Here is a 17,711-nt window from a genome sequence, read left to right as displayed (position 1 = left end):
CTCCGCCTTTCTCCTGTATTCGTGCGAAGAGTGTACCGTTACTTCCATCAATCGAGTAGCGATCGACGTGTGTTCTTGTGGTGTGAGTGTGTGTATCGTTGCTGCTGATCGTTGCAAGCGATAAGCAAGCGTATCGACGCAGCGTTATCGCATCGATCAGCGCTTGTAGCAGCCCTACTGTGTGTGTGTGTGTGTGTGTCTGTGAGTGAGTTTGTCTATTTGAGCATCGTGTGTCACGGTAAGTGTTATCCTTCCCTATACGCACCGTTGTCCCCGGCTCTACCATGGCGGTAGAGCAGGATGTCTCTGATTCGGATCGGGAAAATGATTCTTCAAGGGAGGTAAAACGAAAACCTGGGCGCCCTAAGGCTGCGCCAGCGGCAAAAAAATAGCGATCGACGAAAGGCCTTCGACATCGAAGGCCGCTTGTAGTAGTGCCACTTTGGCAAAGAATACCCAGGTGTCAAAAAGTGCCCCGCTGGCAAAGAAAGCCCCGCTGGTAGCATCCAACGAGCCGCTATCGGAACACCGAGCGCGTGCTTACCCGCCGTCGTGGGAGGGTAAGCCGGTTGTCTATTTTATGCCACGAACAAAACAGCTCGATGTGAGGACGATCGTGGCATCGCTGTTTAAGAAGTACCCGGGCGTTGCCGAAGTGTTTCGGATGCGTCCAAATAAGATCAGGGTTACCGCAAAGGACCGGGCTCAAGCCAACGTCATTGCGGCTGATCCAGAGTTTACGGAGCACTACCGGGTTTATATCCCCGGTAGTCTGGTTGAAGTGTCCGGCGTGATCCAGGACTTCGAATATCCTGAAGAGGATATAGTTAAATATGGCGTGGGCGCTTTTCAAGCCCCAGGTACGCCAAAAGCAAAAGTGCTCGAGGCAAAAAGCTTTTTAAGCTTGACGCCTCAGCGAAGCTCAATAATGAGGGGAAAAAATATGTTCCGACCTCCTCAATCAGGATCACGTTTGAGGGTACGGTTCTTCCGCAGGCCCTCATTATTGAAGGTCTCCAGATACCGATCGACCAGCCATACGTGCCAAGGGTGGCCACCTGTTCGAAGTGCAGTCGGATCGGACATGCCGATCCGTTTTGCACTCGCAAAATATGCTGCGGAAAATGCAGAGGGGCGCATGCCACCGAGGAGTGCAAAGCCCCTTCTCAAAAATGCTCACATTGTCGGGAGGAGTGGCATGAGGTAGCTTTGTGCCCGGTGTACCGTAAATTGCAAAGGGAACAGACAAAAACGGTAGCTGAGAGGGCACGCGGCTCTTATAGCGACGCCCTTAAAGGTGCGATCGCGTCGAACCCTTTTGAAGTTTTGGATACAGCTGCAAATGGCGAGTCCAACCCGACTGCACCCGAACAGATGCCTCTGGGATCAGCTAAGGCCACGAGAAAATCTTTTAAAAAGATACAACGGAAGGTGCTAAAAAAAAAGTAAACCTTTGGCACAACAGCGTCTTGCTAAAGCAACATCCTCAGTCCCAACTCGAGACGCTGATCCTTCTGCTCCCGCTCCTCAATCTGCCAGGAAGGAGCCCAAGAAGAAGCGATCCCCCCGGACCGAAGCCCCTCTGGAAAGCTTGGCTTTTCCAATCGGGGGTTGTCCGAAAACCCCTACCCCGTCCCTTTCCGAGATCCTAGAGTCCCTTCTCATGACCCTCAACCTCCCGCAGCACCTGCACATGATCGCTACTTGGGCCCTTCCTTTCCTGAAGGGGATGATCAAACAGTGGCTGGCCCAATGGCCATGCTTAAGCATGATGGTCCGATTGGACGATTAATTCCTCCAAAGGCTACCATCTTACAGTGGAACTGTAGGAGTTTGCTTGGCAAGCTAGACTCCTTTAAAGCATTAGTGGGCGAGAACAACTGCGATGTGTTCGCCCTCTGTGAAACTTGGCTATCGGGAGACATAAATCTTACCTTCCCCGGATATAATATAATCCGTGAAGATCGCATTACAGAAATCTCAGAAATCTCAGAAATTTCAAAAATTTTAGAATTTTCAGAAATATCAGAATTTTGAAAATTCTCAGAAATCTCAGAATTTTCAAAAATCTCAGAATTCTCGGTTAATTTAAAAATTTTCAAAAATCTCAGAAGTTTCAAAAATCCTAGAAATCTCAGAAATATCAGAAATCTCAGAAATATCAGAAATCTCGGAAATCGCATAATTCTCAAAAATCTCAGATATTATAAAAATTTCAGAATTCTCAGAACTTTAAAAATTTCAGAAATCTCTAAAATTTTAGAGTTCTCAGAGATTTCAGAATTTTCAAAATTTTTAGAGTTTTTAGATATTTCAAAAATCGCAGAAATCTAAGAATTCTTAGAACCCTCAGAATTTTCAAAAATCTCAGAAATCTCCGAATTCTCAGAAATCCCACAAATTTCAAAAAATTTCAAAAATCTCCGTATTCTCAGAAATTTTGGAAAACTCAGAAATTTAAGAAACCTCAGAAATTTCAGAAATCTCAGAAATTTTAAAAACCTCAAAATTGTCAGCAATCAAAAAAATTTCAATAATCTCAGAAATTCCAGAAATGTCGTATTATCCAAAAATCTCAGAAATCGCAGAAGTTTTAGAAAAATAAAAAATTTCAAAAATCGCGCAATTCTCAAACATCTAAGAATTTTAAAAAATCTCAGAATTTTTAGAAATCCCAGAAATCTCAGAAACTTAAAAAATCGCAAAATTCTCAGAAATCTCAGAATTTTTAAAAATCTCAGAATTCTCAGAAATTTCAAGTTTTTAAAATTATCATCATTCTATTAAATCTTAGGAATTTCGAGAACTCAGAATGCTAAGAAATTTCAGTATTTTTAGAAATATCAGAAATATCAAAAATCTCAGCATTATCAGAACTATCAGAAACATCAGGAATCTCATAAATCTCAGAAAATTAAGAAATCTCAAAATTCTTAGAAATCTCAGAGATCTCAGCTATCTCTGATTTCTCAGAAATTTCAAAAATGTAAGAAATCTCATTATTCTCAGAATTTGTAGATATCAAAGAAATCTTAGTAATATCAGAAATCTCACAAATCTTAGAAATTTCAGAATTCTCAGAAGTCTCAGAAATTTCAAGAATCTCAGAAATCTCAGTAAATCTCAGAATTTTTAAAAATATCAGACTTCTTAGAAATCTCAGAAATTTCGGAAATTTCAAAAATATCAGATTTCTCAGTAAATCTCACAATTTGGATAAATCTCTGCAATCTCAGAAATCTCAGTTATATCGAAAATATCAGAATGCTCAGAAATCTCAGAATTTTCAAAAATCTCATGATTCTTAGAAATTTCAGATATCTCAGCCATCTCAGAAATCTAAGAATTTTCAAAAAAATCAGAATTGTTAGAAATACCAGAAATCTCAAAAATTTTAAAAATTTTAGAATTCTCAAACATCTAAGAATTTTGAAATATATCGCAATCTCAGAAATATCAGAAATCTCAGAAATTTTAGAAATTTCGGAATTCTCAGAACTCTCAGAAATAAGAAAAATCTCAGAAGTCTCAGAAATATCAAAACTTTCAAAGATGTCACATTTCCCAGATATTTTGGAAATCTCAGAAATTTCAAAAATCTCAGATGTCTCAGAATTCTTATAATTTTCAAAATTCTCTGATTTTTTAATTATCTCAGAAATTTCAGAAATCTCAGTAATCTCAGATTTCTCAAAACTCTCAGAATTTTCAAAAATTTTAGAATTTTCAGAAATCTCAGAATTTATAAAATTCTTAGAAATCTCAGAAATTTCAGAAATCTCAGAAATTTCAGAAATCTAGGAAATTTAAAAAATCTGCGAAATTTCAAAAATCTCAGAATTCTAAGGAATCTCAGCATTTTCAAAATTCCCAGAGTTTTAAGATATCTCAAAAATCTCAGAAATTTCAGAAATGTCAGAGATCCCAGAAATCTCAGAAATCTAAGGAATATCAAAAATCTTAGAAATCTCAGAAATTTCAGAATTTTCGAACATCTCAGAAATCTCAGAATGTTCAAAATTCTCAGAATTTTTATTTATTTATTTATTAACATTTGATTATTACGGTCCAGTGCCGTTTTGTCAACACCGTTGTGTTGAGTAGATTTTCACATATTGATAAGGCATTTCCTCCTTATACTTTGCCTTATCCCGGGCATACTCGGTTGTGGAAGGTTTTGGTGATGGTGATGATGATGATGATGATGATGTAGTGGTGGATGTTGTGAGTTTTGATGGTCCGGGACTATTGCTGTGACTATTGTGATGATGGTGGTTGGTTGCATCCGAATTCCGGCTATAGTGGTGATGTGGCTGTTATTTTGTTGACATTTGATGTTTGGTCTCGACTGTAACAAACAAATAAAAATTGTTAAGGCAGCACGAACATACATTAGTCTGCGTACAGTGCTCTCCAGTGCAGTCCAGCCATGATATTTAAAGCTCACTCTAGTCAACAGCAGCGAAAGCGACTTCACTTCTCTCGACACTGAGCCCGCCAAACACCTCGAACCCGACGCCAACGCTGTCAAACTCAATGTGTCAAAACTGCATTGGAGCGGAGAACACTGCACTTTGAACAACGCCTGCCTCCCTTTGACGGCAGCGTTGGAATCAACCTTGAAATATCAAAATTCTAAGATATTTCAGAAATCTCAGCAATCTAAGAAATCTCAGAAATCTAAGAATTTTCAAAAATCTCAGAATTCTTTGAAATCTCAGAAATTTCAGACATTTAAAAAATCTCAGAATTTTCAGATATCTCAGAATTTTTAAAAATCTCTCAAATCTCAGAAATCTCAGAATTTTCAAAATTTTAGAATTCTCAGTAAATCTCAGTATTTTCAAAAATCTCAAAATTCTTAGAAATTTCAAAACTGACAGCAATCTCAGAAAACTGAGAAGTTTAAGAATAAAAAAAAAAAAACAGAATTCCTTGAAATCTTAGAAATCTCAGAAATTTCAAATATTTCAAAATGCACAAAAATTTCAGAATTTTCTAGAATCTCAGAAATTTCAAAAATCTCAGAAATCTCAGAAACTTCAAAAATCTCAGAATTCTCAGAAAATCTCAGAATTTTAAAAAATCTCAAAATTCCCAGAAATATCAGAAATCCCTCAATTTTTAACAATCTCTGGAATCTCAGAAATCTCAGAAATTTCAAAAATATCAGAATTCTCGGAAATCTCAGAATTTTCAAAAATCTCAGAATTCTTACAATTGTCAGAATTCTTGGAAATCTCAGAAAAGTGAGGAATCTCAGAAATCTCAGAATTTTCAAAAATCTCAAAATTCCTAGAAATCTCAGATTTTTCAAAAATCTCAGAACTCGTAAAAATCTCAGAATTCACAGAAATCTCAGCATTTTCAAAATTCTCAGAGATCTCGGAGATCTCAGAAATTTATAAAACGTCAGAACTCTCAGAAATCGAATCGAAGAATTTTCAAAAAACTCAAAATTCTCGTAAAACTCAGAAATCTCAGCAATCTCAGTAGTCTCAGATATTTCAGAAATCTCAGAAATCGCAGAAATCGCAGAAATCTCAGAAATCTCAGAAATCGCAATAATCTCAAAAATCTCAGAAATTTCTAAAACTTTAGAATTCTCATAAATCTTAGAATTCTTAGAAAACTCAGAAATCTCAGAAATATAGGAAATCTCAGAAATCTAAGAAATTTCGGAATTCTCAGAACTCTCAGAATTTTCCAAAATCTCAGAAGTCTCAGAAATATTAGAACTTTCAAAAATCTCAGAATTCTCAGAAATCACATAATTTTCAAAATTCTGTGAAAAATTCTCAGAACTCGCAGAATTTTGAAAAACTCAGATATCTCAGAAATGTAAGAAATTTTAAAAATTTCAAAAATTTCAGTTTTCTCAGAAATTAAGGAAATCTCAGAAATGTCAGAGATCTCAGAAATTTCAAGAATTTCAAAGTTCTCAGAAATCTTAGAAATTCCAAAAATCTCAGAATGCTCAGAAATTTCCAAAATCTCCAAAATCTCAGAAATCTCACAAAACTCAGAAATTTAAAAATCGCAGAATATTCAGAAATCTAACAATTTAAAAAAATCTTAGATTTCTTAGAAATCTTAGAAATCTCAGAATTTTCAAGAATCTCAGGATTCTCAGTAAATCTCAGAATTTTTAAGAATCTCAGAGCTTTAAAAATCTCAGGAATCTCAGAAATCTTACTTATTTTAAGCATATCAGAATTCTCAAAAATCTCAGAGTTCCTCAAAATCTCTGAATTTTTAGGAATGTCGTAATTTTGAGAAATCGCAGAAAGCTCAGAAAAATCTGAAATCTCAGAAATCTCTGAAATTTCAAAATTTTCAAAAATCCCAAAAATCTCAGAATTCTGAAAAGTCTCATAATTCTTGGATATCTCAGGTTTTTTTAAAATCTTAGAATTCTTAGAAATATCAGAATTCAAAGAACTTTTAGTAATCTCAGAAATTTCTTAAACCTCAAAATTTTCAGAAATCTCAGAAATTTCAAAAATCTCAGATTTCTCAGAAATCGAAGAATTTTCAAAAATCGCAGAATTTTCATAAATCTCAGAAATATCAGAAATCGCAGAAATATCAGAAATATCAGAAATCGTAGAAATCTCAGAAATCGAAGTAATCTCAGAAATCTCAGAAATTAAAAAAATATTAGAATTCTCAAATATTTTCTAAAACTCAAAAACCTGTGAAATCTCAGAAATTTCAGAAATTTCTGAATTCTCAGATATCTAAGAAATTTCAAGAACTTAGAAGTTTCAGAAATCTAAGAAATTTCAAAAATCTCAGAATTTTCAGAAATCTAAGTATTTTCTAAAATCTCAGAAACTTCAGAAATTTAAAATTACTCAGAAATCTAAGAAATTTTAGAAATCTCAGAAATTTCAAATATCTCAGACTTTTCAATAATCTTAATATTTTCCATATTCTCTGAATTTTTAAATATCTCAGAAATTTAAGAAATCTGAGAAATCTCAGAATTCTCAGAACTCACAGAATTTTAAAAAATCTAAGAATTCTCAGAAATTTTGGAAACCTAAGATATTTCAAAAATCTCAAAATTATCAGAAATTTATAAAAATGTCAAAAATCTCAGAAATTTTAGAAATGTCAGATGTTTTCAAAATCTCAGAAATCTCAGAAATATAAGAAAAATAAATAATTTAAAAAATCTCACAATTCTCAAACATCTTAGAATTTCAAAAAACTTCAGAATTTAAAGATTCACAGAATTCTCAGAAATCTCCGAGTTTCTAAAAATCTTAGAAATCTCAAAAATTTCAGAATTTTCATAATTCTCAGAACTCTAATAAATCTTAGGAATTTCGAAAAACTCAGAATGCTCAGAAATTTCAGTATTCTAAGAAATATCAGAAATATCTGAAATCTCGAAAATGTCGGAAATATCAGAAATATCAGAAATATCAGATATCTCAGAAAGCTCAGAAATTTCAGAAATCTCAAAATTCTAAGAAATTTTAGACAACTCAGCAATCTCAGAAATCTAACAATTTTCAAAAATCTTAGAAATCTCAGAAATCTCAGAAATTTCATAAATCTCAGAAATTTCAGGAATCCTAGAATTTTTTAAAATCTCAAAAATCTCAGCAATCTCAGAAATTTTAAAAATCTCAGAATTCTCAATAAATCTCAGAATTTTCAAAAATATCAATCTTCTTAGAAATCTCAGAAATCTCACAATTTTTATAAATCTCAGGAATCTCAGAAATCTCAGTTATTTCAAAAATATCAGAATTCTTGGAAATCTCAGAATTTTCAAAAATCTCAGAATTCTAAGAAATTTCAGAAATATCAGAAATCTTAGAAATATCAGAAATCTCAGAAATTTCAAATTTTTCAAAGATCTCAGATATCTCAGAATTCTCAGAAATTTCAAAAATCTAAAAATTTTTAGAAATTCTCAGAATTATCAAAAATCTTAGAATTCTCAGAAATCTCAGAAATTTCTCAATTTTAAAAATCTCAGCAATCTTAGAGATCTTAGATATTTCAAAAATCTCAGCAATCTCAGAAATCTCAGAATTTTCAAAAATCCCAGAATTTTTTAAAATGTCAGAATTCTTAGAAATCTCGTTAAACTCAGAAATATCAGCAATCTCAGAAATCTCAGCATTTTCAAAATTCTCAAAATTCTTAGAAACTTAAGATTTTTCAAAAATCCCTTATTTTTAAAAAAATCTCAGAACTGTTACAAATCTCATATTCTCAGAAATCTCTGAGTTTTCAAAATTCTCAGAGATCTCGGAAAACTCGAAAATATTTAAAATTTTCAGAACTCTCAGAAATCAAATCGAAAAATTTTCGAAGATCTCAGAATTCTCATTAATCTCAGAAAACTCAGAAATATCAGAAATCTCAGAAAGCTTAGAAATTTCAGAATTCTCAGAATTCTCACAAATTTCACAAATCTCAGAAGTCGCACAAATCTCAAAACTGTAAACAATGTCAGTATTTTCAGAAATTTTCTAAATCTCCGATATTTGAGAAATATCAGAAATTTCAAAAATCTCAAAAACATAAGAATTCTCAGAAATTTCAAAATTCTCAGAAATCGCAGAAATTTAAGGTATCTCAGAAATTTCAAAAATCTCAGAATTCTCAGAAATCTCTTAATTTTCAAAATCTTCTTTTTAAATATCTCAGAAATTTCAGAAAGCTCAGAAATCTCAGAATTCTCAGAACTCTCAGGAATTTCAAAAATCTCAGAAATTTCAGAAATGTTGGAAAATACAAAAATTTCAAATATCTCAGTTTTCTCAGAATTTTAGGAAATCTCAAAGATTCCAGAGTTCTCAGAATTTTCAGAAATCTCAGGATTTTTAAGATTCGCAGAAATCTTAGAAAGCGTAGAATTTTCTAAAATCTTAGAATTCTAAAGAATGTCAGAAATCTTAGAAATCTCAGAAAGGTCAGAAAAATCTGAAATCTCAGAAACTCAGAAATTTAAAAATCGCAGAATACTCAGAAATCTAACAATTTAAAAAAATCTTAGATTTCTTAGAAATCTTAGAAATCTCAGAATTTTCAAGAATCTCAGGATTCTCAGTAAATCACAGAATTTTTAAGAATCTCATAGCTTTAAAAATCTCAGGAATCTCAGAAATCTCACTTATTTTAAGCATATCAGAATTCTCAAAAATCTCAGAGTTCCTCAAAATCTCTGAATTTTTAGGAATGTCGTAATTTTGAGAAATCTCAGAAAGCTCAGAAAAATCTGAAATCCCAGAAATCTCAGAAATTTCAAAATTTTCAAAAATCCCAAAAATCTCAGAATTCTGAAAAGTCTCATAATTCTTGGAAATCTCAGGTTTTTTTAAAATCTTAGAATTCTTAGAAATATCAGAATTCAAAGAACTTTTAGTAATCTCAGAAATTTCTTAAACCTCAAAATTTTCAGAAATCTCAGAAATTTCAAAAATCTCAGATTTCTCAGAAATCGAAGAATTTTCAAAAATCGCAGAATTTTCATAAATCTCAGAAATATCAGAAATCGCAGAAATATCAGAAATATCAGAAATCGTAGAAATCTCAGAAATCGAAGTAATCTCAGAAATCTCAGAAATTAAAAAAATATTAGAATTCTCAAATATTTTCTAAAACTCAAAAACCTGTGAAATCTCAGAAATTTCAGAAATTTCTGAATTCTCAGATATCTAAGAAATTACAAGAACTTAGAAGTTTCAGAAATCTAAGAAATTTCAAAAATCTCAGAATTTTCAGAAATCTAAGTATTTTCTAAAATCTCAGAAACTTCAGAAATTTAAAATTACTCAGAAATCTAAGAAATTTTAGAAATCTCAGAAATTTCAAATATCTCAGACTTTTCAATAATCTTAATATTTTCCATATTCTCTGAATTTTTAAATATCTCAGAAATTTAAGAAATCTGAGAAATCTCAGAATTCTCAGAACTCACAGAATTTTCAAAAATCTAAGAATTCTCAGAAATTTTAGAAACCTAAGATATTTCAAAAATCTCAAAATTATCAGAAATTTAAAAAAAATGTCAAAAATCTCAGAAATTTTAGAAATGTCAGATGTTTTCAAAATCTCAGAAATCTCAGAAATATAAGAAAAATAAATAATTTAAAAAATCTCACAATTCTCAAACATCTTAGATTTTCAAAAAACTTCAGAATTTAAAGAATCACAGAATTCTCAGAAATCTCCGAGTTTCTAAAAATCTTAGAAATCTCAGAAATTTCAGAATTTTCATAATTCTCAGAACTCTAATAAATCTTAGGAATTTCGAAAAACTCAGAATGCTCAGAAATTTCAGTATTCTAAGAAATATCAGAAATATCTGAAATCTCGAAAATGTCGGAAATATCAGAAATATCAGAAATATCAGATATCTCAGAAAGCTCAGAAATTTAAGAAATCTCAAAATTCTAAGAAATTTTAGACAACTCAGCAATCTCAGAAATCTAACAATTTTCAAAAATCTTAGAAATCTCAGAAATCTCAGAAATTTCATAAATCTCAGAAATTTCAGGAATCCTAGAATTTTTTAAAATCTCAAAAATCTCAGCAATCTCAGAAATTTTAAAAATCTCAGAATTCTCAATAAATCTCAGAATTTTCAAAAATATCAATCTTCTTAGAAATCTCAGAAATCTCACAATTTTTATAAATCTCAGGAATCTCAGAAATCTCAGTTTTTTCAAAAATATCAGAATTCTTGGAAATCTCAGAATTTTCAAAAATCTCAGAATTCTAAGAAATTTCAGAAATATCAGAAATCTTAGAAATATCAGAAATCTCAGAAATTTCAAATTTTTCAAAGATCTCAGATATCTCAGAATTCTCAGAAATTTCAAAAATCTAAAAATTTTTAGAAATTCTCAGAATTATCAAAAATCTTAGAATTATCAGAAATCTCAGAAATTTCTCAATTTTAAAAATCTCTGCAATCTTAGAGATCTTAGATATTTCAAAAATCTCAGCAATCTCAGAAATCTCAGAATTTTCAAAAATCTCAGAATTTTTTAAAATGTAAGAATTCTTAGAAATCTCGTTAAACTCAGAAATATCAGCAATCTCAGAAATCTCAGCATTTTCAAAATTCTCAAAATTCTTAGAAACTTAAGATTTTTCAAAAATCCCTTATTTTTCAAAAATCTCAGAACTGTTACAAATCTCATATTCTCAGAAATCTCTGAGTTTTCAAAATTCTCAGAGATCTCGGAAAACTCGAAAATATTTAAAATTTTCAGAACTCTCAGAAATCAAATCGAAGAATTTTCGAAGATCTCAGAATTCTCATTAATCTCAGAAAACTCAGAAATATCAGAAATCTCAGAAAGCTTAGAAATTTCAGAATTCTCAGAATTCTCACAAATTTCACAAATCTCAGAAGTCGCACAAATCTCAAAACTGTAAACAATGTCAGTATTTTCAGAAATTTTCTAAATCTCCGATATTTGAGAAATATCAGAAATTTCAAAAATCTCAAAAACATAAGAATTCTCAGAAATTTCAAAATTCTCAGAAATCGCAGAAATTTAAGGTATCTCAGAATTTTCAAAAATCTCAGAATTCTCAGAAATCTCTTAATTTTCAAAATCTTCTTTTTAAATATCTCAGAAATTTCAGAAATCTCAGAAAATTCAGAATTCTCAGAACTCTCAGGAATTTCAAAAATCTCAGAAATTTCAGAAATGTTAGAAAATACAAAAATTTCAAATATCTCAGTTTTCTCAGAATTTTAGGAAATCTCAAAGATTCCAGAGTTCTCAGAATTTTCAGAAATCTCAGGATTTTTAGGATTCGCAGAAATCTTAGAAAGCGTAGAATTTTCTAAAATCTTAGAATTCTAAAGAATGTCAGAAATCTTAGAAATCTCAGAAAGGTCAGAAAAATCTGAAATCTCAGAAATCTCAGAAAATTAAGAATTTTCAAAAATTTCAAAAACCTCAGAATTTTCAAAAGTCTCAAAATTCTTCGATATCTCATGTTTTTAAAAATCTCAGAATTATAAGATATATCAGAATTCTTAGAAATGTCGGAAATCTCAGCAATTTTTAGAACCTCAGAATTCTCAGAAATGTCAGAAATTTCAAAAATTTCAGAATTATCAGAAATCGAAGAATTTTCAAAAATCTCAGAATTTTCATAAATCTCAGAAATCCCACAAATATCAGAAATCTCAGAATAATCAGAGATTCCTTAATTCTCAAAAATCTCAGAATTCTCAAAAATCTCATAATTTTTAGATACATCAGAAATATCAGAAACAGTCTGCCTCCAGCTTCCGTAGTGAGAGGACGTGTTCCGCTCAGAAGCGTCTTTGTCTTTTTCGCATACGGCAGATAGTGGTTGTTGTTCTCGAGTGCGAATGCGTAGTCAACGCGATTACCAGTACGCACTTATCGGTGTCTCCGCCTTTCTCCTGTATTCGTGCGAAGAGTGTACCGTTACTTCCATCAATCGAGTAGCGATCGACGTGTGTTCTTGTGGTGTGAGTGTGTGTATCGTTGCTGCTGATCGTTGCAAGCGATAAGCAAGCGTATCGACGCAGCGTTATCGCATCGATCAGCGCTTGTAGCAGCCCTACTGTGTGTGTGTGTGTGTGTGTCTGTGAGTGAGTTTGTCTATTTGAGCATCGTGTGTCACGGTAAGTGTTATCCTTCCCTATACGCACCGTTGTCCCCGGCTCTACCATGGCGGTAGAGCAGGATGTCTCTGATTCGGATCGGGAAAATGATTCTTCCAGGGAGGTAAAACGATCAAACAGCATGTAGTCGGTCTCAGCCAGTGCTGCAGGCTGAAGAAGGTGGAGGCCAAACGACAGTGCTACCGGTGCTACGAATTTGGCCACATCGCCATGAAATGCCGCGGAAAGGACCTCGGTCCGGCAGGTGTCCTCGGTGTGCGGAACTTAAACACACAGGACCATGCACTGAGGAGCGGAAGTGTCTCGTCTGCAAGGGCCCGGAAGCAATTGGCCACTCGTTTGGACAGCGCAGCTGCCGGCAAGTAGTTGGAATAAGTATACGGCCTCCTCAAAATAGTATACTCCAGCAGAACGTCAACCACTGCCGGTTGGCGCAAGACATGCTGCTGCAAACCGCCCGACAGGAAGGATGCGACCTGGTGCTGATCTCCGATCCATATCGGATCCCGGAGAACAACGGCAACTGGGTAGCGGACCCGATTGGCAAAGTTGCGGCAGTATCGACAGGACGATACCCCATCCAGCGCATCATTGAGAATCGGCGAGATTGTTTCGTTGTGGTCGAGATGCGCGGGATTGTGTTCTGCTCCGTGTACCTACCTCCAGTGGGTCCCGATTCAACGGTGGAAGATTTCAGACGCAAATGGACCGAGATTGCGTCAGTTATTCCACGGAACCGGGACACCGTGATCGGCGGGGATGTCAACGCCTGGTCTGGAGCGTGGGGAATGGAACGCAGGCACAACGATGGAGAACGAGTGCATAGGCGAGCGGTGGTGATGGACGCTATGGCTTCGCTGGGGCTGGTCCTGTTGAACCGGGGTAACCGGCCAACCTGGTGCAGCAACAATGGCCGTAGCTCCATCGTCGACGTTTCCTTCTGCAGCCCGTCGCTCCTGGGGGACAACAACTGGCGAGTCTGCGACGAAAATCCAAGCGACCACAACACCATTAAGTTTTCGGTCGGAAGGACGACGGCGCAGCGCAACCAGGGACAGAACGACAGACAACAAACAACGGAGAGTAGATGGGCGACCCGGTTTTTCAACAAAGAACTATTTGTTGAAATGTTCGGGTCGCTGGACATCCATAACCGCACCCTCTTGGCGGACGAGCTGACGCAGGCAATGGCCACTGCTTGCGACGCGACAATGCCGAGACTGCCCGCAACACGAGGAGGACGGCGATCGGTATACTGGTGGAACAGTGAGATTTCCCAGCTACGCCGTACTTACATCGGGATGCGGAGAAGACTCAGGAGAGCGCGAACGGACGAACAGCGACAAGATCGACGGCCAGCATACACAGCGGCGAGAGCAGCTCTGGAGCAAGCGGTTAAGCGGAGCAAAAAAGAGCACGCTGAACAACTTCCGGAACAGCTGGGTCCGCACGGATTCGGACCAGGCTACAAAACTCGGAAGCAGGCGTGGGAAGGTGCCCGCGTACCGATGGAACGGGACCCAGCGAAGCTACAGCACATCGTCGGGGAACTGTTTCCGGTACAACCGCCCATGGAGTGGCCCGTAATAGAAGCAGAGACAGGACGGACGGACGAGGACACGGCTAGGGATTTAGTCACCGAGGACGAGCTGTTGGGCATTGCAAAATCGCTCAACCCACAGCGTGCCCCTGGAGACGATAATATCCCAAACGTGGCCTTGACAGCGGCGATGACGGCATTTCCACGCGTCTTCTCGAGAACGTTCCAGCACTACATCAATTCCGGCCACTTCCCCGATGAATGGAAGAGGCAACGGTTGGTGCTGTTCTCGAAGGCCGGGAAACCACCGGGTGAATCATCGTCGTACCGGCCGATCTGCCTGCTGAGCGTCCTGGGAAAAGTGTTGGAGCGACTTATACAGCGCAGACTTACGGAGCATCTCGATGCGACGGGCGGTCTCGCTGATGCCCAATACGGATTCCGGAAAGGACGCTCTACTATGGACGCCATCAACAGGGTGATCGCCAACGGAAAGGTTGCGCTGGATAAAAAGCGCAAGGGCGACCGACTGTGTGCAATGGTGACAATCGACGTGAAGAACGCCTTCAACACGGCCAACTGGACAGCGATTGGAGCAGCTCTGCAGCAAAGAAACACGCCATTGTACCTCCAGGCGTTGCTGCGGAACTACTTCGTCAATCGCACGCTCCATTACGAGACGGACGAAGGAATGGTCTCGTTACCAGTGACGGCAGGTGTTCCGCAGGGTTCGGTTCTAGGGCCAACACTGTGGAATGTCATGTACGACGACCTTCTACGTCTGGAGCTGTCCGGGAAGCGTGCGGACATCATTGGATTTGCGGATGATGTGGCGTTCACCCTTATCGGGAGGGACCCACAGGAAATCAGCAACCATGCTACGAGGAACCTGGAGAGGATCGAGCGTTGGATGGATGCAGTGGGTCTGAAGCTGGCCCATCAAAAGACCGGCTACATGATCTTCTGCACGCATCACAACCCGCAAGTAGGTCAACTACAAGCGGGTGGACACACGATCACTTCCACGGAATCGCTCAAGTACCTCGGCGTCGAGCTCTGCCGCAAGCAGCACTACGGCCGGCATTTGGAGAAGGTCTGCACCAAGGCAACGCGTATCGCAAATGCCTTGACCGCTCTGATGCCGAACAAGTGCGGCCCCAAAAGCAGCAGAAGGAGAGCCCTGGTTAACGTTGGGAACAGCATTGTCCGTTACGCGGCACCATCGTGGGGACGGACACTACTACACAGAGATATTCATCGCACAACCGTTCAGAGGACACACCGCACAGGAGTACTCCGAGTAGCCAGCGCCTTCCAGACGGTGTCCTACGATGCAGCTTGCGTGGTCGCAAGTACTATCCCGCTAGTCCTCCTCCTAGAGGAGGATATTCGCTGCCATGACGACAAGGTAGCGAGGGGATATACTGGACCAGACATACGAAAGCGACGCAGAGAGGAGACCATGGAACGCTGGCAACAACAGTGGACAGCCGGAGCAGAGCAGCAGGGTTCGCCGGGGATGAAGACGAGGAGACTTATCCCGGACATTATGTCCTGGGTAAATCGTAAGCACGGAGAAATTGATTTCTTTCTTTCCCAACTCTTTACAGGGCATGGGTTTCTCCGGAGCTACTTCGTCGAGAAAGGCATCCTCGACGGTTCGCCAAACTGCCCGGTGTGTGAACATGACGTGGAAGATGTCGACCACGTAATATTCCACTGTCCGCGGTTTGCTCGGATCCGACATGAGATGCAGCAGCAGAGCCACACCCGCCTGACAATGGACAATCTGGCGGCGGAAATGTGTGCCAACCGTGACACATGGGAAGCAGTCCGGACTGCCGCTCGGACCATCTTCAGAAACCTCCAAGTGAGGTGGAATGAGGAAAGTCCACCAACGGCAAGACGGAGGCGACAACAACGACGGCGGAATACGGAACAACCAAGGTAGCAATAGCTGCCGCCGTAACCGCATACAAAGGACTATACTACAACGGAAGCAGCAGCAGCAGCGACGAGTAACCAGAGCAGCAGCAGGAGCTTAGACCCAGCCGGGAGTAACGGCTACGGACGGACGGGTCTGAGCAGCAGCAGCGGAAAGGAAGGCACGAAGCAGCAGCAGCAGCTGAGTCAACAAGGACGAATGACGCAGCAACCGCGCGTCAACGGGATGAGTGCATTGCACAAACGAACCTGCATGGAGTACTACGCACATCAGCGCATCGGCAGGTTTCGGATCAGGTCGAGGAGTGGTTTAGTTGGGTCGCATCGGCTGCCGGGTCCGATTCACGGGCCCAGCGTCACGATGAATCCCACATACCCCATCTTGAGGGTTGGTCTGTAGCCGCAGACCACCTTCCGAGATGGGGACCTTTTGAATGTTCCCTCCCCGTTAAAAAAAAAAAAAAAAAAAAAAAAAAAAAAAAAAAAAAAAAAAAAAAAAAAAGGGAGGTAAAACGAAAACCTGGGCGCCCTTAGGCTGCGCCAGCGGCAAAAAAATAGCGATCGACGAAAGGCCTTCGACATCGAAGGCCACATGTAGTAGTGCCACTTTGGCAAAGAATACCCAGGTGTCAAAAAGTGCCCCGCTGGCAAAGAGTGCCCCGCTGGCAAAGAGTGCCCCGCTGGTAGCATCCAACGAGCCGCTATCGGAACACCGAGCGCGTGCTTACCCGCCGTCGTGGGAGGGTAAGCCGGTTGTCTATTTTATGCCACGAACAAAACAGCTCGATGTGAGGACGATCGCGGCATCGCTGTTTAAGAAGTACCCGGGCGTTGCTGAAGTGTTTCGGATGCGTCCAAATAAGATCAGGGTTACCGCAAAGGACCGGGCTCAAGCCAACGTCATTGCGGCTGATCCAGAGTTTACGGAGCACTACCGGGTTTATATCCCCGGTAGTCTGGTTGAAGTGTCCGGCGTGATCCAGGACTTCGAATATCCTGAAGAGGATATAGTTAAATATGGCGTGGGCGCTTTTCAAGCCCCAGGTACGCCAAAAGCAAAAGTGCTCGAGGCAAAAAGCTTTTTAAGCTTGACGCCTCAGCGAAGCTCAATAATGAGGGGAAAAAATATGTTCCGACCTCCTCAATCAGGATCACGTTTGAGGGTACGGTTCTTCCGCAGGCCCTCATTATTGAAGGTCTCCGGATACCGATCGACCGGTCATACGTGCCAAGGGTGGCCACCTGCTCGAAGTGCAGTCGGATCGGACATGCCGATCCGTTTTGCACTCGCAAAATATGCTGCGGAAAATGCAGAGGGGCGCATGCCACCGAGGAGTGCAAAGCCCCTTCTCAAAAATGCTCGCATTGTCGGGAGGACTGGCATGAGGTAGCCTTGTGCCCGGTGTACCGTAAATTGCAAAGGGAACAGACAAAAACGGTAGCTGAGAGGGCACGCGGCTCTTATAGCGACGCCCTTAAAGGTGCGAACGCGTCGAACCCTTTTGCTGTTTTGGATACAGCTGCAAATGGCGAGTCCAACCCGACTGCACCCGAACAGATGCCTCTGAGATCAGCTAAGGC

At 38.6% G+C, this 17,711-nt stretch overlaps 1 protein-coding gene across 1 annotated transcript; it reads left to right on the top strand.

Moving 5' to 3' along the window:
• The first annotated feature begins 14,929 nt into the window (after positions 1-14,929).
• Positions 14,930-15,898, top strand: LOC126559504 (uncharacterized). Its single transcript, XM_050215672.1, has 2 exons — positions 14,930-15,171; positions 15,797-15,898. The coding sequence occupies exons 1-2, from the start codon at positions 14,947-14,949 to the stop codon at positions 15,896-15,898; spliced, it is 327 nt and encodes a 108-aa protein (XP_050071629.1). The 5' UTR covers positions 14,930-14,946.
• The last annotated feature ends 1,813 nt before the right edge of the window (positions 15,899-17,711 follow it).

This window comes from Anopheles maculipalpis, chromosome 2RL, assembly GCF_943734695.1.
Source record: "Anopheles maculipalpis chromosome 2RL, idAnoMacuDA_375_x, whole genome shotgun sequence".
Classification (NCBI taxonomy): domain Eukaryota; kingdom Metazoa; phylum Arthropoda; class Insecta; order Diptera; family Culicidae; genus Anopheles; species Anopheles maculipalpis.
The sequence above is the reverse complement of the archived record's forward strand: the minus strand, read 5'-3'. Positions and strand labels throughout refer to the sequence as shown.